General features: G+C 37.8%; 3 protein-coding genes across 10 annotated transcripts; 1 reads left to right on the top strand and 2 right to left on the bottom strand.

Annotated features, from left to right (window-relative positions):
- Positions 1–94: 94 nt before the first annotated feature.
- On the bottom strand, positions 95–5,237 carry LOC113525793 (mitochondrial chaperone BCS1). Its single transcript, XM_026912384.3, has 8 exons — positions 5,037–5,237; positions 4,524–4,912; positions 3,918–4,057; positions 3,232–3,426; positions 3,068–3,131; positions 2,398–2,570; positions 1,986–2,103; positions 95–499 (listed from the first exon to the last, which is right to left on the bottom strand). The coding sequence occupies exons 2-8, from the start codon at positions 4,841–4,843 to the stop codon at positions 253–255; spliced, it is 1,257 nt and encodes a 418-aa protein (XP_026768185.2). The 5' UTR covers positions 4,844–4,912; positions 5,037–5,237; the 3' UTR covers positions 95–252.
- A 23-nt stretch (positions 5,238–5,260) lies between these two features.
- znf142 (zinc finger protein 142) lies at positions 5,261–15,529 on the top strand. 3 transcript variants are annotated; one of them, XM_026912361.3, is made up of 8 exons: positions 5,261–5,469; positions 6,451–6,665; positions 7,534–7,737; positions 8,579–9,403; positions 9,697–9,874; positions 11,119–13,942; positions 14,119–14,224; positions 14,355–15,529. In XM_026912361.3, exons 2-8 carry the CDS (start codon positions 6,578–6,580, stop codon positions 14,837–14,839), a joined length of 4,710 nt encoding a protein of 1,569 aa, XP_026768162.3. In that variant the 5' UTR covers positions 5,261–5,469; positions 6,451–6,577; the 3' UTR covers positions 14,840–15,529. The 3 variants fall into 3 exon arrangements, with proteins under 3 accessions (XP_026768162.3, XP_026768170.3, XP_026768176.3); XM_026912369.3 differs by having other exon boundaries at positions 11,125–13,942; XM_026912375.3 differs by having other exon boundaries at positions 7,621–7,737.
- A 147-nt stretch (positions 15,530–15,676) lies between these two features.
- On the bottom strand, positions 15,677–27,769 carry plcd4b (phospholipase C, delta 4b). 6 transcript variants are annotated; one of them, XM_034304551.2, is made up of 17 exons: positions 27,629–27,769; positions 26,416–26,433; positions 25,563–25,602; positions 25,280–25,438; positions 23,814–24,042; positions 23,545–23,674; positions 22,880–23,111; positions 22,360–22,561; positions 21,551–21,695; positions 21,309–21,461; positions 20,586–20,726; positions 19,499–19,655; positions 18,846–18,962; positions 17,841–18,019; positions 17,594–17,726; positions 17,272–17,421; positions 15,677–17,148 (listed from the first exon to the last, which is right to left on the bottom strand). In XM_034304551.2, exons 1-17 carry the CDS (start codon positions 27,752–27,754, stop codon positions 17,057–17,059), a joined length of 2,403 nt encoding a protein of 800 aa, XP_034160442.2. In that variant the 5' UTR covers positions 27,755–27,769; the 3' UTR covers positions 15,677–17,056. The 6 variants fall into 6 exon arrangements, with proteins under 6 accessions (XP_034160442.2, XP_053090492.1, XP_034160441.2 ...); XM_053234517.1 differs by having other exon boundaries at positions 26,416–26,713; positions 27,629–27,747; XM_034304550.2 differs by having other exon boundaries at positions 26,416–26,497; positions 27,629–27,697.
- Between the last annotated feature and the right edge of the window lie 198 nt (positions 27,770–27,967).

The following is a 27,967-nucleotide window of genomic DNA, read 5'->3' on the forward strand; positions in this document are numbered from 1 at the left end:
TATGTATGCTGTACACTGCAGCATTACTCCCTTGTTTCTGTGTTGTAACAGTTTAAAATACTGTCAAATATGATTTAAATACAAGAGTTAAAAATTTCACAGCTTTCTTTTTTTATTTCAAATATTGTGCATGTTGTCAAAATGGCCACACACCATCAGAATTCACTTCCGGTTTGACATCTATTGAAGTCTGATTTGTCCATTTTACACATTATTTCATTTGTAGTTCATATCATTGCTCCCATTACATTCTTAAATTTTTGCAACATTGTCTATAGCACCAGCAGGGTCCATTTTATAAAGCATGAAATGTCCCTGCACTTGAGCCGCGCTGAGGTCTGTGTGTGCTGCCAGTGCACGTGCTGCGAATCTTTCCCCCTCAGCTGCAGACTCCAGTGGGTAGAACCTCCGGAACATCTGAGTGAGCTGATAATGTGTACAATATCCAACATACTGCTTCAGATCCACACGACCAGGTCTTATTAGAGCTGGATCAAGTCTTTAGTGCATGAAGGAAAGGAAACAAAGCAAACATAGTAGATCAAGACTAAACAATCAGTAAATGGTTCATTCACACTGTTAGACTCTGAAAGTGTTAGTGGCATGAATGCCACATACAGTATGATAAGTGTAGCTATACCACAGCACTGTTAAATTCTCAGATCTGAATGGTCAGAAGGTGTTTATTAATATTCTATAACAGCAGCTCGTTTCTATAACGACAGTAGTGTGGACTGTAATTTAAATCACAGGTTTATATTAATGCACTAGTTCTAGTATGTTAATGTTTCTATAGTAATAATAATTATAATAAACAAATCTAAAACAAAAAAACATGCTGTTATTTAAAAAAAGATGTATACTCTTTTTTTAAAGCTTTCCTGCTTTCCGCTAAAAGGCATTTATTTGTCCTGAAGACTTTCTTGTGGTGGAAAACCATTACAAAGCACTGACAATGTAAACTCTTTCCATAAATGTTAAATAAATATCTGCTTACAGAAAACTTCAACATATCAAGGAGTTTAGGTTTTTATTAGATAAATTACATGTTTCCTAATTTTTTAATAGACTTAGTTTATGTGAAGTGTCCACCATACAAGTCCCTCTGATAACATATTAGAATCAATGCATTAATAAAAAAAACCACTGTCATTTGAATTACAGCCTGAACTACTGTCAGAGCTACTCTTACAGAAAACTCAGAAAATGAACACCTTCTGACCACATCTTTTTTCATGCATTCAACAGAGCTATGGTATAAAATGAGGGGGAAAAAAACACTTTGGGGAATGCTGTTATAGGAAAATAATTAACTTCAACCAATCAACCCAAATGGAAGGAAAGCAATGACAAGTTTCACTGCCTTACACACAGAAAAAGCAGTGACACTTTACATTAAGGTTTGGTTAACTAACATTATTTGGTAACAGCATTTGGATACAACCAAACAATGAACTAAATGCCATAAGTTATAAAAGTAATTATTGCTTGTATTGATCAATATTTTTTAACTAAATAAGCCAAACAAGAAACACCTATTTATTCCATCCATGAGTAAAACACATTGACAAACACCAAAATGAATAACTTAAATCAAATGTTTGCTGTTTATAAGTGAGGCTGGGTTCAAATATTTACACCCAGAGACCTATGTTTAGCCGACTATTAACATTTGGTAATATGCTGTAATTTAATTAATGCTAAATCTTGAGGACTTTTTGTCATGGATGGAATAAATGCAAGTAAGCATATTTAGTTATGCAAGTAGGTGTATATAGTTAACATTTGAACTTAGATCAATTAAAGCATGTGTTACCTTTGTTAATATTACTTAATTGTACTGTTAACATTAAGTGTATTTAATGCTTTTGTTTATTATTTTGTAAATGTTACCTAATGTAGTAAATAATTTTAGTTAAAGGAATCCTAATATAAAGCTTTATTTTTATTAATGCACTGTATAAAGTTAAGTAATTGACCCTTACCTCTCTATAAAATTAGTAGTCATGAAGACAATTCTAGCTTCTGAAGAAGCAACTCCATCCAGTGCGTTAAGAAGTCCGCTAAACGTGAGCCTCCCCATGCCCTGGTAGGCCACTGGGTCTATGAACAGTAAGCAAAATAGAAAGACATTACAAGCAAGACAGTATAGGGACATAGTGTTTATAGACAGAGTCTTAAAGTATGCAAATGAACTAACAATACCTGTACTTAACATATGATTTAAGCTTGATTCAGCTACGAGTTGTAATGTTGAAATGATTTTTCTTTTCTATTTTAAGTCAATTCATCTTTTCAAAATAGACCTGACTGGCTTTAATGAAAATGCTTGCAGATCAGACATCCAGCCATACAAAAACAGGAATGTATTAATTATAAAAACATTGGCAGATGTACTCTCAGTTGGCAGCAGCTCTCGGCTGACAAAGGCAGCGTCCACATCCTCCAGCAGAATGATGCTCTGCTGTGGAGCCACACTCAGCAGGTGATTCAGCCGGTCATCAGAAAGACTGCGGTCACTCAAACTCATCAAACAGATGCTGTAACCCAACTTGCCAGCGAGGGCTGTGCTGAAAAATTCAACCAAAACACACACATGTATGCTATATTATATCCATGCACACACATATCTGTAAAAATATCTTTAATTAAGGTTAAATAAAATATTTAAGAAAAACACTGCACTTTGTCTCTATTTTAACATATTTAAAAGTTGTTGGGTAATTCTTTGGCTTTTCCATGATATCTTAAACCACAGCTGGATGATATGGTATATATATTTTAATACTTGGACATTGTTTTATGTTTTCTTGTTTTATGTTCTTGTAGATGTCAGATAAATGTCACTGAACATAAACAAATGTAAAATAATTCAACTATTCTTTTCAGAGGACACACTCCTGATTTACTGTTTAGCAAACAAAAATATCATGATATATATATTGTGTCTAAGCATCATTGTAAGATCTTTACTCATCACTATCTTAAAATATTGTATTATACTGAGGTAACTTAGTAATTACAGAATGATGCTTTTTACCAAGATAAAGTAATAAACTAGTCTTACATGAAGCTGCTCTTTCCACAGCCCGGAGGTCCATATAATAAATATCCCCTTCTGTATGGGATCCCTACAAAAAATCAAATATTTATTAAGGACTCAAAGACTGAAACATACTAATATTCAGAGACTGATTCAAGCTAATAGATGAAGTAACTGTTACGGCATACCTCTGTCAGTATACCACTTTGGATTGCTAATAAATTCTTTTACATCATCCACAATCCTCTCAGCTATTCCATTCTCCAGGACGACAGAGGACAAAGGGCGCCGACGACGGGGGAAGCCAAAAGGCCTCCACTCTGCACCAATAGCAGTGTACATCACAGTGCGGCCTTCTTCCTGCTTCAGAGCCAGCTCTCGTGCTACAAACAACAAATCAATCGGTCTGGTTATTAAAAATAAAGACCTGCTTCATGAAAGAGGTCAACATTAGCAGGTAAAGTAGAAATCACTGTATCAATACCATTGATTAAATAACTTTATTTAAAGTCTGTATAAAATTGTGGCCCAGTGCTTGAATAATAGAAAAGGGTTATTGCAGCCTACATGTGACTTGTCCTATGCATATATTCGATAAGAGCACTCTTCTAAGGGAGCAGGGACATGCTTTGTGTCTGTAAATCAACAGATCTTACAACAGTCCAGGATTTATTTGAGATTATCTCAAAGAATATCATGGAAATAGAAAGCATGAAGTGCTGATGCCTTCAATACTAATAATGAAATAATGACACAAACAACACAAAATTGTGTAATGCTGTGGTTCTGCAATAATATGTTTTAACAAGTCATTGATTCCTAGCACATGAAGCAAGTAAACTACATCTTAGATCTTCTGACTGACTCTCCCTACCTTCCTGCAGTATGTTGAAGAAGATTTGCCGGTCCCTGCCAAAGGCTGTAAAGGTGACAGATTCCCAAGGTGTTCCTGTGTGCAGATCCACCATCTGCTTTTCTCTGGTCCTCTCCACTCTTATCCATTTTCTGCCATACCTAATAAAAAACAGGCTATTTATTACACTATTCATGCATTCGTTTCATTTTCCAAACAGCCAGGACAGTTAATTCAGCAACATGAATCTCGCAATGTATATTGGTTATCGCACAGATTCCCAATCCAGTCCTGGAGACCCCTGCCTTACACTGTTTTAGTGTTTTTTTTCTCTACCGTATAGTACATACTCCTAATCAAATCAGCTAATTAAGCTTCCTTCCTGAGCTGTGTGTTAGAGCAGGGAAAACAATAAAATGTACAGGACAGCGGGTACAGCAGGGCCAGAGTTGGGAACCTGTGTGGTAACAGATATAAGTTGCAAGCCAGATACAGATATTTTGTGTTTTGACTGCTTTAATTAACATATTATACTCATGAGTGCCTTGAAATTCTGTAGATAAGATAAATATGGTAAATATTGTAAAGACAAGCTTGATGACACCTCTGACGAATGTGATGCCTCACCAAATGATGTGATTTCCAGGACTTGGGTGGAAATCAAACTGTGTGTGGACCCGTCCACTCTCATGCTGCATGTATGAGGTCTCCACACTGAGATGCTGCGTATGCTTGGCATGTTTGGTAATCCAGCTCAACAACCAGTGGTAACTCTTATCTCTGCTGGGAACCTCAAGGGTGATCATGTAATGCCGCCTGAAAAAGACCATGCCAATCTGTGCCCCCTTTCTTGCAACTGCAAGTGCTGTGCCCACACCAACTAGTCCAAAACCAGCCCCAAAGTAGGGGTTGTCCTTCAAAGCTCCCAGAAATTCTGAAAAGGTCATTATTTGGCTGTGTAGAATTTTTCACTCAGTAATCAGGAGCAGTATTTCTTCTCTTCTCCACTGTGCATTCTGCAAAACATTTGGACACAAACACACATTTATACTAGCTAACAAAATACTGAAATAGTCTTGAGGGGGCTTCTCCTGCAATGTATCTCGGTTTAAATAAATTACACATGAAATAATCACTTACATTAATAAGATGGGCATTTCACCGGATCGTTTGCACCTCACTGTTTACGACTGATAACCTCATTAATTTACAGTGTTGTTACATCCATTGAATTACAGATACACAGCAAGTCCCTGTTACACCAAACAAGCGCGTTCTCATTGGACAAATGCAGAGGACGAATCACATGGCGACTTCCATGACACTTCCGTTGTTCGGGAAAATATTTCCGCCTGAAACGTCTGTCACCAAAATAGTTCCATGTTACATGCTATGTAGAAGAGATTTTTTTTAAGAGAACAAACAATCAGATGTCTTATATATATATAAAAAAATACAAACAGATTCATCTTGTACATCAAGCCGTTGTGTAACAATTATACTCTTTTCAGTTTTTACAATACAGCAGAAAGTTAGTATGACGCTGCTCACGCGAGATTTTCATCAGTATCAGGTAAGTGTTTGTATGTTAGCTACTACAAATGTGATAGTATAACCGACGTGGAATATTTATTTATTTAATTAACTTTATCAAAGTATTTTCAATTAAAGTGCCCTGCTAATGTCCCCTCCTGAACGAGGTTAGTATTAGGGGCTAGCTGTCTTAGCTAACAACATAAACTGTGCTAACGTTAGTCTCTAGAAAAATGCATTGTTTTCCGGAGTGAAAACGGCTGAAACCGTCAAGCAGTAGGTCTCAATTCTGTTTCGATAGAAATGCACCATATTCTTTACAGGCCACTGAATTTCCTACATCTAATAAAATTAAATGGGTTAAAATACAGTTATTTATCTTTTATCAGTATATCCCATAAAATCTACAATCTATAAAATACAAAATATCTACAAAAATAAAAATGAAAAATTTGCATGTAGATGTGTCCTAAAAACAAAGACAAAGGTCAAAAACATAAGCAGAAAGTCACAGTCAATAGAAAGACATTTTAGTGATATTACAACTGAGAGAACTCAAGTTGCTCCGAGTATGTGTGAAGAAAGACAGTGTTCATCTGTAACCACTTTATCCTTAGCAGGGAACACTGTGTGAGGTTGGAATACACCCTGAATTCACACCATACACACTTGCCACTTGAATTTTAATTTAAACCTTTTACCCCTGGTCTAGTAACTTTTCTATAAAACTTGAATTTTAATCTATGACTAGGTTTAATACCTGTTGAAGGAAACCATACATCAGTTAGCCTTGCTGCTATAAATTACACTTCTTTGTCTTTTCATTTTGTTCTAAGGGTATGCAAACTTTTGCACTCAGCTGTATAAGTGGTTAAACACACCCCATGAGCTGAAAATGTTTTATTGCTACTTTTAGTCCACCGAATTTAGATCCCAATGAAAGTAATCCCAACATCTTGTTTTCTCAAGCTAATGTTGTATTATCAGTCAGGTATAATTATTATTATATTTTTTATTGCAGGTGTGCTCCATAGAGCATGATGATATGGACCTTTTTGTCTCCCAGAGACTGGCTGATAGTTTAACACACTAATAGAGTGAGAAACATCTTGAAGATTTATCAGCTGGGGTTTCACAGCTGTAGCAAGATGGAAGAGCAAAAAGTAGACACATGCAATGAGGAGCAGCTTTATAACAGTGTACAGAATGAGAGTGGGACAGATACTTCGTACAGGGGTAAGAAACACATGAGGTCAATGTCCACAAGCCATCGAAAAGACCTAAACCAGTGGTGAAACTGGAATCTATGGACAATTTCCCTTTAATGAAAAGGGACAACCATTGACCAGTGGTGAAACTGTGTATAGCAACAGATGGGCTACAGTCAGTAACCGAGTGCTTGCAAAATGACCTACAGTACTACAAATTACTACAAATTTAGACTTAGATGTTTATTTTATGACTTCTGCATTATTGAATCTGTAAAAAAAATATTTTTCCAAACATTACTTGTTCAGCAAAAAATTAAATGTTGCAGAAAAATTGTATATGTTAGTAAAGAAAGTATCATATTACATAATAGACCACTTTTCAGACAAAAAAACTTAATGAAGGCTGTCAGGTTTTACCTACAAAAACAGAAGCAAGTGTGACAGTCAGAGTTTCCAGAAGAGCTGTGGCAGATTCTTCAAGATGCTCATCTTACTGAACAATCTCCTTATAAAACTGCACAAAGTGTACCTGAGACTACTGATGCATTTTTAAAAAGCAAAGGCTCCTCACACCAAATACCCATTTTGCTTTGTTACTGTTTGTAACTGTTTGTCTATTTATATATAGAAACTTTTAATTAAATTTTTTCGAGGGCTTCTTTGCATGTGCCTAATATTTTTGCACAGTACTGTGTATGTAGAGTAGGTGTACATGATAAAATAGAGAGTAAATGCAGAAACAAGGTTTGTGTAGCTAACAAACTATCAGTTAAATGTATCAGATAGATTTAAGAGATATTTGATTATTGAATTATTGAACTATGGAATTTAAATGTTCATTAATTGAATTATTATTGAATTACCTCCAATGCACCCATACGTGTTTTTATTAGCTGGTAATGAGGAGAAAGACACAGATGACACAATGTGCAATAAGAACTCTCGCAAAAAGAGAACAATCCAAAAAAATATTTCTCCAGCTAAATCTCAGGATGAGGAGGTTGATACTGAGAGTCCACAGCCTCGAGCAAAAAAGCAGTGCAAACGAGGAAAAGCGTCAGTTCATAAGCACAAAACATCTGTGCTGTCAGTCCAAGGTGAGCAATCCTTTGCATTCTCATAAAAAAAATAAATACTGTGTTATTTTTGCTTTATACCACAGCACTGTTGAATTCTCAATCCTGTTTTGGTCAGAAGCTGCTGATTAATTTTCTCTAACAGCAGCTCTGACAATAGTTTGGCTCCAAGGCAAATTACAGGTCTATATTAATGCACTCATTCTACACTAGTATGTTCTAATAACAAATGACATAGGAACTTGTATAATGGACTCTCCACATGAATGAATTTTAAAAATGTGTGTCGTTGTTGATATGGAGCTGTTTTCTGTGAAGAGACATTTGCATTTTTGGAAGGAGTCTCCAATGTTAGCTCTTGGTAACATCAGAGGAAAAGTGGTTTCTTTAAATTTTCTGACATGGGAAAGTCTTCAGGACAGAGGGCTTTCTGGTTTCTTGGTAACATGACAAGCTGCATTTGTTTGTCTTATTAACTTAAAGAGAGAGAAAAAAAAAAGAGAGGCTGGTGAGGAAACTATTGTTTATAGCTGCTATAATGCAAATGATAACAAGAACTGCAGTTCACGTACATTCCACAACTTTCAATGTAACTATAAATGGATAAAATTTACAACATCATTCTTTAATTAACACAAAATTGTAATCGTTGGCAAATTGCTGTGTTTTAAAAGGAATAGAACGCTTTGGGATGAGCTGTTATTGGAAAATAATCAAGTTCCTTTGCTTTACATTGTTGATTGTGTGAATTTGTTAGTTAATAGTGCTTGTTAGCAATTGTAAAAACTGTAATATACTCCTTATTAAAGCAGGTGGTGTAATGTATCTTGCATATCCAAATCTGTGTATTGCTGTGTTGTAGATCACGTGGCAGAGGGCACAGAGCACATGTTTCGCACTCACATATGTACAGAATGCCGGCGCTGCTTTAAGACGCGCTCTCACTTGATGGAGCACATGCGCCTCCATTTTCCCGACCCCAGTCTGCAGTGTCCCACCTGCAATCACTACTTTACCAGCAAAAGCAAGCTGCGTATTCACATGCTGAGGGAGTCTGGTGAGAAGCTGCATCGCTGTCAGCTGTGTGAGTATGCTGCCGTGGAACGTAACACCCTGCACCGCCACATCACCAGCGTGCATGGCCATCAAGGAGAAAAGGATGCTCACAAAGATCTCTACACATGCCCCACTTGCCAAAAAAGCTTTCACCAGAGTCAGGCATTAAAGAGCCATATGAAGTCCCATCATATCGCACAGAATGGGCAGCCTCTGCCATGCTTCAACCATGGTTGCTCCTTTCAATCCACAGATAAGAAGCTGCTTCAGAAGCATGCATTGGATGCACATGGTATCAAGGCCATAGAGTGTCATCACCATGCCTGCTGTGCACTGTTCAGAAGCAAAGAAGATATGGAAGTTCATTTTCGCACACATCAAGCCTTTCACTGCACACAGTGTGACTTCTCATGTTCCAACAAGAGCCGTTTCCAGCAGCACAAAAGACAGGGCCATGCTGGAGAGACACAGCTCAGATGTAGCTTCTGTCCTTTCACCACTTTCAATCCAGTGGAGTTTGACCAGCATGTAGGACACCTTCATGCCAATGAGAAAACACACAAGTGCCCAGAGTGCAACTTTATGACTGCTCACAAAAGAGTCCTTAAAAGACACATGCTGGTGCATACTGGTAAGTTGAGCTGTTGTATTCATGTTTTTAATTGCTATATCATGTAGAACAGCTTTTCTTATTCCTCATCCCGAAGTACCACTGTCCTAGACATTCTAGCGTTTCTCCTCTTCAGATGCATGCAGTTCAATCCAGTTTAGGCCTGTTAGTTAGCTGAATGAGTTCATGTGTCTGAGGATTAGGGAAAACATTAACATGTACAAGGCAGGGGTACTCAAGGACCAGGATTGGGAAAGGCTGATGTAGTATATTTAAGTGTAATGGTCATACATTTCTTTATTCGTTTTTTTCAGGTGAAAAGCCACACAAATGTTCACTGTGTGAATTTAGATGCCGGGATGAGACATACCTCTCGAAACACATGCTGACACACACTGAAGACAAGCAGCACATGTGTTCAGAATGTGGTTATGTTACCAAATGGAAGCACTACTTAAATGTCCACATGCGCAAACACACTGGTGATCTCAGGTGCATATTGGCCTTGTTTGTTTTTGTTTTTTCCCAACTTGATGTATCCATGAATATCCAAATGTACTACACTCTCTATTAAGCCTATATTTATAACTTATTATAACTGTGCTAATTATCCTTTGTAAGTTGGTATAAACTCCCATAATGCCCCATAGAGCTCTAATGATGTTCTATAAAGAGAATTCCTTTATAACTTATCATGCTGTAATACAAGTATCACTGCTATAATGCCACATAGTGTACTGCACAATCTTTATAACGACCTGTGATAATTATAAAGCAGCTATGATATTTATTAACAGTTATGAAAACATTACAAACATTTAAAATATCATGACTGAGTGCTTTAAATAAAGTGCACTTTTATGAATTTTTGTAATGTAATATAGAATCACTTAATTAATTAATTGCACAGATTAATTACAAAACCACACAAACACATTATTGAAGTTTGAAAACATTAATGTCAGAATAATGAAGCCACATTACAAAAATGATTTTTTTTTTACAAAAGATTTTTTTTTAAACATCCAAAAATGACAAGGACACACTTAACTTTGGTGGGACAGGAAGCAAGATCCTACATATGTGTGTCCTTGTCATTTTTGGAAGCAATCGATGATGTTTATAATGTTTTTGTAATTTATACTAAAATGCTTTAAAATAAGGGATTAGAATAATTAGAAAATGAAAATTTTTTTTAATTGAATGTAATTGAAAATATGAACAAAATGACTAAAAAAATTTCATTATTTTGAAAGTGTCTAACCGGTTAATAACATTATTTTCCATTCCTGTGTGATTTCAAGAAAGTGTATCCTAAACCTAAACATTGTCCCAATTGGCCTAAATTCCTGTCCACCAATCATTATTTCCTGCACACTGCAGTAAGATACAAGTTTGATAGTTGCTATAGCCAGGTTTTCAAAGATGGATGACGGAAAATCTGTGTAGAAAGTATTCTTCCTGCAATACATTGTTTCTAATCCCTGTTTATAATTTTTCACAGGTCATTTGTTATAAAGCACATCACATGGCAATATAATAAATAGTGACACTTGCATTACAACATGATAAATAATCAAGAAATTATTTACAGCTTATTATTAGAGCATTATGAGGCATTACTGGAGTTTATAAAAGGCTTACAATGAATCATTACCAACTTACAAATAATTATAAGCATAGTTTTTTTTATTTATGAATATGGGCTTTATTGAAAGTGCTACCCTCTCTCTCAGGTACAGGTGTAACCAGTGCATGTATCGTTGTCATCGCATTGACCAGCTGAACAGCCACAAGCTCCGTCATCAAGCAAAAACCCTTATCTGTGAGGTATGTGCTTACTCCTGTAAGCGAAAGACTGAACTGCTCAAGCACATGCAGGTCAAACACACAATTAGTGAAGACCACCAGCTTCCTCTTTTCCAGTGCAAGTTCTGTACTTACACAACAAAGTACCGCCAAGCTCTACACAACCATGAAAACTCCAAACACACTCGAACGAGGGAGTTTCGCTGTGCCCTCTGCTCCTACACCACGTTTAGCAATACTGCACTCTTTCTGCACAAGCGGAAGGCTCATGGGTATGTTCCTGGGGATGTGAAGTGGTTGGAAACATATGCAGAGAAAGAGAGACAAAATAATTCTGTGGATGTGATTCAGAATTTTTACTCTGCAGCTGAAGAGTACTCTGGAGGACAAGTGGATTCTTGTAGTGACTCAAAAAACACTAAGCAGACAGAGTCGCAAGATATGACTAATGATGTCAGTTCCCAAATTCCCAATAGCTGTGAAACAACAAATGGTTCAGAAAATGTAAGTACTGTAGAACACCAGGTCAGTTCTGATGCTAATGCTTTGGGAGAGGAGATAAACAATGTTACTGAAGATCAGCCAGTTATCCAGTTAACCTTATTAACAAACACTGAAAATGTCGACAGAGGACCTTTAGAAAACCAGGAAACCACACCCCCAAATATCCCAGCTGGTGACTCCCCAAGATTTCACACCACATACGAAGCCCCTCAGATCCCTAATGAACCTGTAAGTGCAGAGGAAGACAGTGCTGTGTCAGACTGCGAGGAAGGCAGTGTTATCGAAGAGCAAGCACTAAACCAAAGAAATGAGTTGTTGATCAAAGGATCCCAACCCTCAGCAGCCCAACAAGCAATTTCCTCAGAGGCCCCCTTAGCTGAGGCAGCATATTCAGAGACTCTGCTCCAGGTGATGAGGAGGCAGGACAAAGACCAAGCCAAAGCTCTGATTCTGGAGGGTCGAGTGCAGATGTTGGTAGTCCAGACACAGGACAACGTCTACCGGTGTGATCGCTGCTCATATGTGACCCGTAAGCATGCAGCCTTAACACGCCACTGCAGATCATCCTGCCAGGTGATGAAAGCAGCACTTCAGTGCCAGGACTGCGGTTTACACTTCAAACAATTACGGTCCTTTAACACCCACCGTCTCAGAAAGTGCCATGCACTGCAAAAAAAGAAGAGAATGCTTTCCACTTCAAGAGAAATTGCACAGGAAAAGAATAAATCACATAATCAAAATGTTACTAGATGTCTGGTATCAGCTGTCACAGTGACAGATCCATGTGAGGAGAATGTGCAAACATCCACAGCTAATAGAAGAGCAAAGACTGTCAAAGAAGAAAAAAAGGCTCACAATAATTCTTCTCTAACTGATTCCATGAGCTTGGCAATTCGTGAATCCTGTGATTACCAGGAAGAAGATGGTAAGTTCATCTGCCTAAAATGTTCATTTTCATGTAGCAGGAAAGCTGCAATTGCTCGCCATTGCACAGCCTGCTCCAGAAGCACACCTAAAAGAAAGCTGACTGTAAATGAAGCAGCCTCTGAGGCAGATGAAGAGCAAGGTGAGAGAGAAGGGCAGCTGGAACAACGAGATGGAGAAAACCAAGGAGACTCAGGAGAGAAAATTAAGACTACAAAACGATTTTCCTGTTCAAACTGTCCATTTGTTTGCCAACAGAGAAGAGCATTAACAAGCCATGAGAAACGGGGTTGTTTAAAGCCTGGGGAGATCCAGTGCCAGCAATGTTCATTTGTGGCCAGATCAGAGAAATCACTGAGTCAACACATCCTGATTCATGGTAAAGATAAGAGCCATAAACGTGGCAAACAAACTCAACTTTGTTGCAAGCTTTGCTGTTTCACCTGCAAGCAGGAGCGCCGCATGAGTCAGCATGTTGCACTAAAGCATGAGGGTGTTCGGCCATTCTGCTGTCGATTCTGTGATTTCAGCACAGCACGTCGTCACCGCCTAGATGCTCATGAGTCCATGCACACGGGTATAGGCAGGCATCAATGTGAGCTATGTAATCAGACTTTTGGAACCTCTTCCAAGCTACGCCTGCATCGCCAACGCATTCATGACAAGCAAGCCACCCACTTCTGCTCTCTGTGTGACTACAAAGGCTACAACCCCACTGACATCAGCCGCCACACCCTCAGCTGCCACACGGGTGCGCTGAGCCACAAATGCAGCCAGTGTGGTTACTGCTTCAGCTCTGATATTGCCTATAAACAGCACTGCAAGCGAACACACCAGACTGCCAACACCCACTGTTGCGCTCAGTGTAGTTTCAGCTGTGACAGTGATGCTGTTCTCACAGCCCATTTGCAAAGTAAACATCCTCAAAATGAGAGAGCCACTTTACTAGAAGCTGATTCTCACCATCAGGTTGACCCTGAAAAGTGCAGCAAGGCCTCCGTCACCCAGCAATGCCCAGACTGCCCTTTTACAACAGCAAAGAAGCTGTCGCTGATCCAGCACATCTTGGATGAACATGAGAGTGGACATGATGAAGGAAAACTTCTCAAGTGTGATATCTGTGGCTTTTCTTGCCTCCATCAGTTGGTGTTTGACCAACACGTCCGGTCACATGGGGGAACCTGTCTTTACAAGTGCACTGAATGTGACTTCTCCACTCGGAACAGGCAGAAAATCACCTGGCACATTCGCATTCACACAGGAGAGAAACCATACCGCTGTGAAAAGTGCAGCTACACCTGTGCGGACCCTTCTCGTCTAAAGGTATGAAACACCTTTAGTGAGGTTACTGTTATTACACAGGAGAAATCAGCAGAATAGTTATCAAATTTAAATTCTGCTTTAGAGCAACATTGTACAGAACAAGCTTGAGGAACTACCACATCTCAATACACTCTAATTAGAAAAAAAATATTATTCATTTTCTGCTTTTGTTTTAGTATCACATGAGAATTCACCAGGATGAGCGCAAATATCTCTGTCCAGAATGTGGGTACAAATGCAAATGGGTTAACCAGTTGAAGTATCATATGACAAAACATTCAGGTATGTGTAATATCTTTCTATGGGATTACATTAATGCTTAGTATGTGAAGTATTTGTAGTATGTATTGAATATGTTGATTAATCAATAAAACTACTCATTATATGTTTTTAATCCTTCATGCTGTCAAAGGAGCAAAGTCGTATGCATGTGAGGAATGCGATTACCGCACAAACCGTGCCGATGCGCTACGTGTCCATCGTGAGACCCGGCATCGAGACACGCGCTCCTTCATCTGTGAAAAGTGCGGCAAAGCTTTTAAAACGCGCTTCCTACTCAAGACACACCAGAAGAGGCACAGTGACGAGCGGCCCTATGTCTGCTCCAAGTGCCAGCGAGGCTTCCGCTGGCCAGCCGGACTCCGGCACCACTTCCTCAGCCACACCAACCAGCTGCCCTTCTGCTGCCTCTACTGTGCCTATCGCGCCAAGCAAAAGTTCCAGGTGATGAAGCATTTACGGAGGCACCATCCGGACAAGTCCATGCAGAACGGTGTAGCTAAAGACCCTAACACCTCCAGTGTCCCACTGCAGAAGGCCCGGCTTGGGCCAAAGAATGAGGGACACATGGATAGTAAAAGTGTCATTGAGGGAGAGAAAGAAACAGACAAACATTAATCTTTGAGAGATGAAACAGGGAAATAACAGTGCTTTTTAATTTCTACAGTGACCCTGTAGCAATGTTAGTATGAAAATTACTTTCAGTCATGAACTCTATTTTCTAATAGGGTTTGGGGGAACCTTGTGATCATCATGTACAAGGCATAATATTGCTTTGTGCCATAAATAAACCTGATTCATTTAACCAAAGTGAATGACTCTAAATGAAATGGGCTGAGGACTACATACAAAATATATCCCTGAAGCATTCATTCCTAAGTATTTGAAAGAAGAACAGAACAAAAAACACATATGTGCCAAAAGTAGATAAAAAGGCATTATTAAAATTATAAAAAGGCATTAAAGTCAGTGTTGATATCTTGAATTGTGAAAAATATAAAACTAAATACATGTTACAAAAGAGCAATTTTATATATTATACCATTGTTAATTGTTTAAAAAATAACTATGAAAAGGACTATATCATAACTAAAATAATTGTATTTCACAGTAATTAGATGACACTTCTTTAGATTATGCATTTTTATTATAAATTATTGCCTCATAGATATGTACTACTGTGCTTACTAGTTTGATTATTTATTTCAGAATTGTCGCTAATTCCATAGCAACAGAGGTGTGCAAAATGACTGTGGTTCAGTTAACATTTAACCAGTTTAGCAAGGATACACAAACTACTAAACAAGTTTTAAAAGGAAACATCATTAATATGGTACATTAATAAAGTAACAATTAATAATTGTTTACTAAATAAACAATGTATGTCTATAACTGTAGTATAGCTCATTCAAGATTTAAGAATTCTGAATAATCCTAAAAATAGTCCAAACAGGCCAACATATTCCTTTAGTTTATTCAGTGAAATGGGTCCAGCAAGAACAATTTGGATGGTAAAAATTGATGTCCGAGGGGAAACGGTTAAGGAAAGTAAGACATATAGAAATATAGAAAAAAAAAAGAAGAACTTGAGAAGGGCTAACATTACTAACCCATCTCAAGTTTTTGAGGCCTATTTATTTGCTGTTGCCTCTCAGTTTCTGCCCAAAGGAATGTAATCAGATTTTAGAATTTAGAGTATGTTGTACCTCTGCCTTTATCTCATTACAAACGTAAGAGTCTGTGCCACCACTCACCTCTCTCTCTTACATCTGTTTCTCTCTATAGCTCCTTTATTCGCCTCTCTTCCCATCCAAAACACGATCATGAAGGCCACTAATCGCCCCCCAAATCTTTCCTGTGTACTACCTGTGTACTTATTTCCTTTGATGTCTTCCTTTTCATGCTAGACAAGATGGCATGTTTAGGCCTTGGCCACTGACATTTTTATCTCTTGGATACTGCAGTACTTGAGACTAACAGACTCTTATTCTTACAAAACAATAACATGTATGGAATTTTTTTTTCAAAAAATTCCGGTTATATGTTTAACACTTGAGAATACCTTTTATCAGTTGAGCATGAAGGCATGATGGCATGATAGATAGATGGATAGTTAGATAGATTGAGAGACAGCAGAAAGACAGAGAAAGAGAGACAGGTGTCATTAATTCTACAAGTCTCTGGACCTGTATTGGAGGGATGAACACAGTTTTTCCAAATGAATTTCCCTCAGCTGGTGTTTTTGATGGTGGTTGAGAGCACTGTCTAACATGTCAGTCCAAAATCCTCCATAGTTGTTTAATTGGGTTGAGATCTGGTGATTGTGAAGGCCAGTGCACACCATTCAGTAAGCCCTTGTGTCCTGTGGGTGAGGGCGGAGTCATCCTGGAAGAGACCACTCCCATCAGGATAGAAATGATCAGTCAGAAGAACATTGTATTGATTTGCAGTGACTATTCCCTCGAAGGGGAAAAGTGGACAAAAAAACAAAACATAACAGCAAAATGCTTCCAACAGTATAACAGAAGCACTATATAAATATACATATATAATACATATATAAATACATGGCATATTTTAGTCTTTACCTCAAGACAAGTTCAATAAAGCTTGACTGCTAAATACAACAGTTTCTTTGGTGTTTGTATATTTGCTTTATGTGCAGAGCAGCTACAAATGGCAAAAATGGTAATGCATTATGATTTATAAAATACGATGTGTGTACATGCAACAGCACAGATTTCTTTAGTAAAGACAGCCTTCGGGTGGGTGGATGTATCCCTCAGTGCGTCTCCAGGATGCTTCTTGTCATACTTGATATTCCTGGTAGACAGTCTAAGATGCCTTTTTAATTTTAATATGCACAAACAAAGATGATGGGCAAATGCTAGTGCCATCTTTTGATAAAAGATGGATATGACGATACCCTGAAAAAGAAACAAGGAAAATCACTTCATTTCCTTGATTCACTTAATTTCCTATTTAATAATTTGTAGCACATTTAGCACTTTATTATCTTGAGTGGAATTATTATAACATGAATGTCTGACCTGGTTGAATGCAGGAGAAAGGGAGTGTGTATTGCCCTATAAAATCATTCTTGGATGTCTTGTCATAGTCTTCCACAACATAGCGTACTATTGCCAGCTCGGGCGTATGGACCACAAACTGTAATGTTTCATTCCAGTATGGGTTGAATCCTGAGCAAATGAGAGACACAGGAGGAAATCGATACTAATCTCTGAGAGTCAAATCTAATCAAAAAGTTCACAAAATTTCAAGAAAGTATTTACAAACAATAACAAACAAAACACAGCTAATTTCCCTTATGCAGTTAATTTAATGTTTTAATGTTCATCTTTTCACCCTTACCGTTGTTCTCAATGTGTTTGGTTTCCTGCTGGGTCTGGTCAAGAGGTACACCATAGATCTCCACCCTTACCAAAGGGTCTACGATGGACCACTCTTTTTTGCTTACTTTAGGAAGCTGTTGGCCACTTATTATCTAAAAGCAATGCATAGATTTTTTCAAATACTTAACTTTCCAGTCAATAACATCTTCAAAATAAGCTCAGATTTTAACATATTAACATTGGTAAATTAGTAAGTGTTTCAATGCCTGGATAGTGAGGCTGAGAGGACAGTAATCCTTCCGGTCGTCTGGCCTCTCTGGGTCGAAACATGGTTCACTGTTGCACAAGATCTCAGGTTTCAAAACATATCCACAGTGGTTATTCTGACTGAAGAGCCCATCATTAAGATCCATCTCCACTCCTGCTGTCTGGACATTCAAGGCCACTGTGGATTAGACATATCACAGTTTAATGCTGTTTATATATGTACAATCCAGTGCTGACCACTAGAATTATCTACACACTAAAATCACATATTTTTAGTTTACTTCAACAGAGCTTAATACACACTTGATTAAAGTTCAAATAGATTAAGTTAAATTAGCATCTCTGACAATAGTGCTGGCTGCAGGACAAATCACAGGTTTACAGTAATGTGCATGTCCTAATACATTATTGCTTCTATAGTCACAACTTACACAGGGACTTGTATAACGGATGCTCCACATAAACAAACTCGGAAAAAAAAACATAGGCAAATGTTGATAAGTTTTCAGTTAGGAGTTAATTTAGCATTTTTGGCAGAAGCCTCCAGTGTCAACACTTTGTAACAGTCAAGGCTGTTCCATTAAGTTTTCCAACATGGGAAAGTCTTTAGGATGGAGGTAACATGACAAGCTGAATTTAATATCATTAACTTCGAGAGAGGAAGAAGAGAGGTCGGCATAGCACAAACTGTTTATAATGTAGATGTTATAATGTAAATGATAGCAGGAAGTGACTTATTTCACAAACGTTCCACAACATTAAAATTAACTATAAACATAAAAATATGTCATTCGGAATGAAAAATTTTTAGTGTTGCCAAATGGCAGTAGTATAAGAGGAATAACAAATTTCAGGATGTTGTTGGAAAATAATCAACTTCATCACACCACCATGTCACTGATTATTCTTCTACAGCAGCACACCCTGACATGTTTTATTTCAATCTTGGCTGAATTATTGTTAAAGGTAGTCCAGTGTCTGTTGATTTTAGAAAGAGGTCATACCAATTTGGCATCCCACATTCCACATTTCATGGGGGCAATAATTTGAAGAGTCTGTCCTCAGGCCACTAGGATACACTCTGCTTAGATGCCTTCTGTTATGCTGAATAAAGTCAGCTCCTGGTGCAATAGACAGAAGTGATCACATGGTTTGTGGACTATTTGTTATCTTAGAATCATTCGTTAATTATTGTGTTACAGATTAATGGCATTGATAAATCATAAAAAGGCAAAGTAAAAGACACAAATTCAGAGCTTTGGAATAATCTGTTTTAATGGTCCTTGTACTAAAAAAGAACAGAAAACCTGTTTCCTTGAAAATGACTTATAATGAAAGTCTAAGTTGATGAAATTCACCAATAAACAACCAAAATGCATGACTACATAACATGAGTTCAAAGCTGCCATTTCATTCTAGAGCAAAAAATCTCTGATGGTCTAAAACCAGATTTAATATTTATTCAGTACATCAGAGTTTTGCTACTCCTGGTTCATTCTTGTTCCTGAACAAACAAAACTTTTTTATTGTTTATAATTTAAAAGCACACCCGACATTAATAAAAATAACAATAATTGAATAATTTCATAATTAAAAATAATTTTCTATGATAAAGTAGCAGTGACATTTTATGCATTTTTACAATTTATGAGCCTACCAGCTTCTTTGATAAGTTTGCGGGCCTTGGACTCAGAGAAGGAGGACATCTCATAAGGCTTGCTGTAGGCACCCGAGTGCTCAAAGCTGTTGAACTTAACATTCTTGCAGTATATGACAAGGTCTGAAAGCTCCTTGGATAGAGTTTCCTTTGATTTCTGATCAACAACACACAACATTGCCACATTAATCATCAATGCAACAGTGGCTCAGTAGTTAAAGTTCTCTAGTGAGCAGAAGGTTGTTAGTTTGGATCCCGGACTGTCAGAAACATCAACTACTCCTCAGCTCTGTGCTTGCATTGTATACTGCCTCAGTTTTGGATACAAATGTCCTAATAAATAATCATAAATATTATCTGGGGTTTGATACTCTTTCAGGCACAGATCAATAATTTAAACCAAGAATTTCTTCCTGAAGTGGAAGAAAAAGAGAATAAACCTACCAGTTCAAATTTATGGGGGAGTTAGATTACAATGGTTCAAAGTCAAAAATAATTTCTTGAACCAAAGTGTAAATCGACTCTTTAATAGTTTGATACTCTAAACAGTGATCTTCTGGTTGGTATATTCATTCCTTTTCAGTAATCACTTTATCCTGGTCAGGGCCCTGGTGGATCTGGAGCCTATTCTAGGAACACCAGTTCATCGCAGGGCAGTATGCACACTCGTTCACGGCTAGGGGCAATTTAGAAATGCCAATCCACCTACTACCATGTTTTTGGAAGTGAGGAGAAAACCAATGTGGACACGAGGAGCACATGCAAAACTCCACTGGGGTCCAGGAGCTATGAGGTGGCCACTGTATGACAGTTCAATGTAAAACTATTGTACAGGTGGATCCTCAATCTGTACCATGGAGCACTAAGCATTCATCTCCCCCTCTACCCCATATAATGCTGAACTGTTTAATATTTAAAACTATTTGAACATGCAACCAGTGGATGGGTGTGTAGCTGCAGAGAGATAGGGAAAATGCAGAACCTTTATCTTTTTACCCTCCCTGCATGTATAAGATTCTCTCTAATATCCAAATAAAGTGTGAACAAACCAATAAACCTCACAGTGACAATGTGCAGATATACCTACCCTGCTCTCTGTGGCCTGATTGTCCGTGTCCACAGCCTTATCTTCATCACTCAAATCACTGCTTTCTAGATTGTCGACATCTGAGCACTGCTCCAGTTCTCCAATCTTCTTTCCTTTCAGCAGGATTTTCCCCTTAAGTTCCTGAAAACATTTGTATGATAACAGTTATTTTTGTAAACTCAAAGAATCTGATTGTTGTTAAATAATGTTGGGACATTATCAAAGCACATATTTATTTATTTAAAAGTTCTGACTGGAAAGATTTCTATGCCCGGCCTCTCATATGTGTAACTGCTCTCTAAGTCAAAGTCTTTAAATTGTTAATGTTGCAGAAATCCATTATGATACATTAGAACATTAAAACATTTTTTTTTTTTTCCATTTTCAATATAAAGCTCCGGTGATCGGCTGATACCTGATACTGATATGATACTCTCTGCAAACTTCTGCTGTCAAGTTATACAACCTCATAGGTGTGATAGCACTGTGCTTTAGGACAAATATGTGCCTTGTGTTCATAAAATCTGTTTCATGTTATTTAACATAACATATCACATCAGCCCCAATGTGACATCAACCCCGATACTGATACTTTATACCAGATCAGTGAATCACTACTGAAATTTATGTCACCAATGTCTAGATGAAGCTTACATCAGATGTCCAACAGTAAGTAATAAAAAAACACCCCTAGGTAACAAAAGATGTTGAACCCTAGCTCACCTCCGGTGATGGCAGCACACTGGGCACCTTTCCATCTATTGTAGTCTTCAGCAGCATGTCACCAAGGATATTCTTTAAGAGCTCAGCCATGACTGTCTGTTGTTCAATGCTGCAGTGGTTTTCAATTGTCAAAATGAGTGGGTAATCCGATACCTAAAATTCAGTGGTGGATTGAAAAAATTACTCATTAATCTAGCTACGTGCCAGAGCATATTCTTGGTTTGACTGAATTCCCAAATCACCTCAAAGGCATATTTCGCCACTGTGGAAATAACATCTTTAAACAGAATCTTGGATGTGAAAGTGTGTCCATGGTAAACAACGGGTTCTACATTTGGGCCATCCCAGCAGTCCACCTCCACACAGCGACAGCCTCGTTTCAAAGCCCTATATACAGAAAACCAGCTCTTCAAAACAGGACTGGTACCTCTGACTGGGTTTAATTTAAAACATTTATACTGAATTTTGCTATACACTCATTGGCTACTATAACAGGAACACCTGTACACCTGCTCATTCATGCAATTAGCCAATCATGTGGCAACAGTGCAAAACAAAAAAAAATCTAGTGAATGGCTGTTCTGTGGGCAGAAACACCTTATTGAAGAGAGAGGTCAGAGGAGAATGGGCAGATTGGTACAAGCTGACAGGAAGGTTACAATAATTCAAATATCCACTCTTTACAACAGTGGTGAGCAGAAAAGCATCTCAGAATGCTGGGCCAAAACATGGGCACTGGTTTGCCAAAACTGGACAGTAGAAGATTGGAAAAATAGCAGGTGATGTGAACTGGAGCTCTTGACCTGTATCTGCATGATTATGCATTGTGCTGCTGCCACGTGATTGACAGACTGTATAATTGCACAAATGAGCAGGAGTACAGGTGTTCCTATTAAAGTGGCCAGTGAGTCTGTATAAAAGTATAGCATGTCATTTATAAATGTTCTAAGCAATACATTTACACTTAGTATTGCTACATTTCTTCCCAGAGCTATTTAAATATAATCAGCATGCAATAGTCCACTGTAAGTGAATAAAGGTGTGTTTTTACTTAATGTACGCTTCCACACTGCTCCTCCCTTTCAACTGGTCATCTAAAAGGTATGTGTTGTGTGAGGAGGAGATGAAGTAATGACTGAGAGGCTGTGTCATATCCTGATAGAGATGCTGGTATTCTGAGTTGAAGATGGAGCCTTCAGCTGAGATCAGGTACATCAGAAAACCATCAACTGACATGACATTGTGGATTTTAGCTGTTCAAAAAAACAGTGCATAGATGTTCATGAAGGTGAATAAAATCAATAAAGCACTTCAGCTAAATACATTATAAAGTGTTCTGGCTTAATGGAACAGGAAACAATACTGCTATTTACTCTAAGCTCTCACATCAGGAAGTACATAGCATTATAAAGTATACAGACTTCAGAAGTAATCCAAATGAATTCATGCTAAGTGGTTTCTAGCTGTTTTTTTTTTTTTTATTCACAATATTTTGCTTTTTTTTTTTTTTTTTACATCACTATAGCAAGTCACATGAAGATTAAAGCTAAGATGCCCTTGGTTGACAGTACCAGTATCTGAGGGTTCATACTGGCGGATCAACTCAAGCGCATGTTCATGACTCCTCTCGCCCTCCAGCTGCTCCTCTCTCAGGAATTCCTCCAGGTCACAGTGGGAAAGCACCTGTCCATTACTGGAGTACTCTTGGAATAACTCTATAATTTCCTTCCTCTGTGTAAGCATCTTATAGAAGTGGAAAAATTCCTCCGCATCCAGCGTGCCTGTCTGGCTCATATCAGACATCTATATCAAGAGGAGTAAAGGAAAAAAACACAAATACAGAAAAAATCATCTCTACATGTTATAATAACCTTGCAGTTTTCTGTAAGCATTTGTTAGGTAGATGGTAGATGAGTAGATTCTGCCAGTGATGTGCCAAGTGTATTAAGGAATGGGGAGTGTTGTTAAAGGACAATAATATACGACAAGTGTAGTAATATAAACCTGTGATTTTAATTACAGTTGGCACTTTTGTCTGAGCTGCTGTAATAGAAAATTAATCAACACCTATCCACCAATCAGCATCAAGAATTCAACAGCACTGTGGTATAAATTAAGTATTTCAATCTGTATTAATGTCTCGGTAGTCAGTGACCTATTAATATTATAGAGGATAATATTCTTTCTTGTGTTTAATAAAATGGAAATAGATTTTAAGCATGCCATATCTCCTCACCGTGAAAAGAGCGTTTGCATGGAGCTCGTTCATTGCTATGTTCATAAGCTTTAGCAGCCTTTGAACCTCCTTAAAGCTTATCCTTCCATCTTTGTTTTTGTCTGCTGTCATAAACAAGTCAGAGACCCATCTGAGTAGAGAGATTGTTCAAGGAAAATCTGTCTGATGATATTCATATTCAGATCAATCTTGGAATTTTTAAACATTCAAAATAACTGTGCTGAACATATCCAAAAAAGATGAATATCAGATGTACATAAAAAGGATACTGGTCAAGTTTTTCACACTCATCCATGTTTTGCAGGGTCTCTATTAGCATCCGCATGCCCTGAATCCAAGCCTGAGCCTCCTCAGCTGATGAGGCCACAAGGTCCAGGTTCCCACGGCGGCCACGAAACACCAGTGTGAAGCAGAATTCTGGAGGGAATTCATCTGGCATACTGAGGAACACTTCACACTGATGGCCCTCTCGCACTTCCTCCACATCACCTACAGAGACTGGGGGAATAGCACATTTACATTTACTCATTTGGCTGAGTAAATTGAACTGATCAGATGAAGGTTATTTCTCAAGGGTCCAATAGAGCCAGCTTGGCAGAACTCACAACCTACTGATCAGTAACCTAAAGCCTTAATCACACAACCACCTTCCTGAGCCAACTTCCACTGCTTATAGCTGCATATATAGCTGCAGCAATAAACCATACATTGTTGTACCATGGTAGGTGTGAGAAAGTTCACAGTAAAATCAAACAGTGTTAAATTACAGTCTCCAGGTTACATTACAAATTGTTGTAACCAGACATTAAATTAAGATTTGGGGGGTGGGGGCAGGGGTTTCCTCTTTAACTGCCAACAATATAGGAACAATGCTGTTCAATTTCAGTGTTATTAAATGCAGTTCTCAACAATGGTTTAAGGAAATGTGACTTGGCCCTTAAGGGCTTAATTAAACTATAATAAAGTGTTAGAACGTTCTGTTTTCCTTGTTTGACAGATCTGACATTGAGATGTAATACAGTAAAGCCTTTAGCAAAATGAAAATATTTTGCTTTAATAATAAATGTTGACAAATGTCTTGACAAATGTTACATTTTACAACTGTGAAATAAAATCATTTCACAGTAACGCTTTACATTACATTCCCTCAACGAAGATTACTTACTACAGTGATTAACATTAACAAACTGTGAACTTCAGCATTAATAAACTGTAAGCATTGATAAAGTAACATATGCTAGGTTAACATATGCTAACTGATATTTGTCCAAATGTCAACTACATACATCTTCTTTAGTCAATATTTATTCCATTCATGAGTTAAAAATAAGTCCAAAACATTAACATAAATTAAATGATAGCATGTTACTAAATGTTGATAATCAGTTGAATTTGGGGGTCTATTGACATTATGATCTATCCCTCATTCATTATTATCACCATTTATTATGCCATGCTTGTGCAATGTTGTAACTTGCATAATTCGAAAAATAGTTGTACAGTATAGGTTATGAAAAAAAACACTCAAAGGAATACATTTTGTTCCTCTTATATAATTATTATATATTTTGATTTTTATTTTGATTATATATATTTTATTTTGATATATATTATACATACCCACAGTAATCTACATTAGTCCCTATGAATCCAGCAATAAGACATGATGGTTTTCAGCACGCATACTAACAACAACCTTCCTTGCTGAAATCTGGCATGTCCTGTGATTACCTACAGGTTGAATAAGAGTTTATAGCCCAGCTGGATTTGTACATGACAGTCTTGCCATCGTCCTGCAGTTTGTAGTGGCGGTATCCTTTCCACATGCGAGACGTTGCTTTTCTCAGGATACTTCCAGCCTTCATGACGTCAAGATTGGCATTACTCTGAACACCTGAAAGAGTATGGAATAAATGTCCATAAAGCATATTTGACCCTTCGCATTACTATATTATTGGATCGATAATGCGAAAAGGGAGAGATAATGAATGGGATGGCCTTTGGTGGGACAAACTTACAGACTTTCGGTGGACATTCCATTTCCCAAATATGAAGTATCTGTGGGCATTAACATACATCATCAACTTTCATATTTATAATGTAAATTCTGGGTCACACTGGTAAAGCAAACTTAAACTGGCAGGAGGACACAATCACTGCTTTAGCCTATCTTGTCAAAGCATTGACAAGACTTGTCAAAGCATTTTCAAGGATAAAGGAATTATCTATTATCTTATTTATTTATTAATCTATATTCAGTTTATCTAAACCCTCAGACTGACTGCCTAGCACAGAAGCATTCATGGACATGAAGAATTCATGGAGAATAAGCATACACCATACTCATTACAAAGAGTATGGTGTATGTTTTACACCCTGGAGTCCTACTATTTTTCTTGTGATCTGTTTCTTATTTAACCAATTGAGTGTTTCAGTATGTTACTTAAAAAGATATATTACGAGTGTTTACGAATTTGTCTACAATTAAAAAAGAAACCAATACAAGGGCACATGTAGCTAGCATAGCAAGCATAAGAGTGCAGAGTCATAGGATCAGACTAAATTTGTCTCTGAAACAGAGAAACGAGTAAACCATATGCAGAAACCTAACTTTCCAATGTGACCCAAGTATTCCAAACCAAGGCTGAATGCTATGTCATCACATAGTGTACCAATGTACATTTCCCCTGTTCACCTAATGACCTCCATCTGCATCCCAGCTGATACTGGGGGACTGAGAATGACTTTGTTTAAACACAAATTGTTTTCAAAACCTTAAAAGACAGACAGAAAGCTATGGCTGATATTTGTATCCTTACAAATGGAAGAGAAAGACAAACAGCTAAAAGGAAAAACAGCAAAAGTACTCACCCAGTGGGAAAGAACCCTCTTGATGCAGTTATGTGTTGGAGAGAAAAAGAAAGCCAAATTTGTGTTGGAGCCCAAAAAAAAACTAAAAAAACAAAACAAAACAAGGAGAGCCTGTATGAGGTCTGAGCGCACACACACCCATACACGGAAGGCTGAGAGTGCTAAATGTGCTCAGTGACGCTTTCCTCTCTCTGCAGTCTCTCTTCATCCTTTCACCCCCCTCCTTTTCCTTCACACTCCATCCTTACCACTCCCACTTTCCTTTTTTCACTCATCACTGAGTCAGCAGCTTTTCCACCTGTAATTATGCATGGATTACTACTATGTTACTAACCATAGCTTTTTAAATTATAGTATACCTAGCTTTTGTCTTAATGATGCACCTTTCAATACATATAATTTAATTCTGGTTCTTTACATTTGTTTAGGCAGGGAACTCCACTGACATCTAGTGGGTTAAGAGTTATAGTCATGCCCTGGAGGAGCAATGCAATCCATCAGCATACATCAAAAATGGAAGTTAACCTGAGATCAGGTGGAGAACAAAGGCTTTTCATACTTATCTGTAATCTTTTTGACCAACCAACCAAGCGTTCCAACCTATCTCAGACTTTAACTATTCAGGGGACACAAAAATGCAGGACAAAGAGGCAAAACCAATGGCTGAGGACAAGCATTGACAGCATACACATATCTCATATATATTTTCTTAACACAGCCTTCTTATCTAGAATCTCTTTACATTAACTGTAAACTGTTTCATGCCAGATCAATGGAAACAGCTGGCGGACCACAGTGCAAACCCAGAGAAGAAAAGGTCCAAGTGCAGATAACATGTCAGTTATGCCAAAGAATTAACTTCTGCTGGACCATTGCAACACCAAATAGTTCTCTATTAACTTTGTCTATATATACAGATTTAAAGTTAAACCATTACAACAGTGAAGCATTGAAAAGCTACAAAGGTGCTTCTGTGTCTGCTCTATGCTTCATATCCTCTATAACCATCCCAGTCCCTAAAATTAGGAGAACTACAGGCAAAAACTGTCAAACTGTCCTGAATGTAGTCATAAATGCCTTGCTGGATTTCCTTCGGCCTACATGTTTCTCAGTGATGCAGCCAGTAATGAACTTAATGCTTTAGCATCTTAACATTCTACATTAACTAACTACTTTAACTAATGTAGAAACCTACATTAGACTTCAAACTTACAGAGCTGCAGCAGGTGAAATGCTCCCTGCTGACTTTGCTACATCCGATCAGTCGATGGAGCACAGATTTCCTAATAGACAGGAAACAGGTGGTGTGTCTAAGAAAACACATTAGACACCGTGACATTCAGAACTGGCACATCACATGGCTATGTGCTTGCCCCATCTCTTCAGTAGACTGAAGGTCATCACAACTATATGCATAAACGCCCACCAGATCTGTGAGAGCTCTGGCCACTATTAATCACAGCTGAGCAATTTGGCTAGCATTGTTCTGGCCACTTTGCACAGAATAAATAATCTGTACCTAAATGTATTGTTGTATTATTGTACATATGTC

The sequence above is a fragment of the Pangasianodon hypophthalmus genome, chromosome 5 (genome assembly GCF_027358585.1).
Source record: "Pangasianodon hypophthalmus isolate fPanHyp1 chromosome 5, fPanHyp1.pri, whole genome shotgun sequence".
NCBI classification, from domain to species: domain Eukaryota; kingdom Metazoa; phylum Chordata; class Actinopteri; order Siluriformes; family Pangasiidae; genus Pangasianodon; species Pangasianodon hypophthalmus.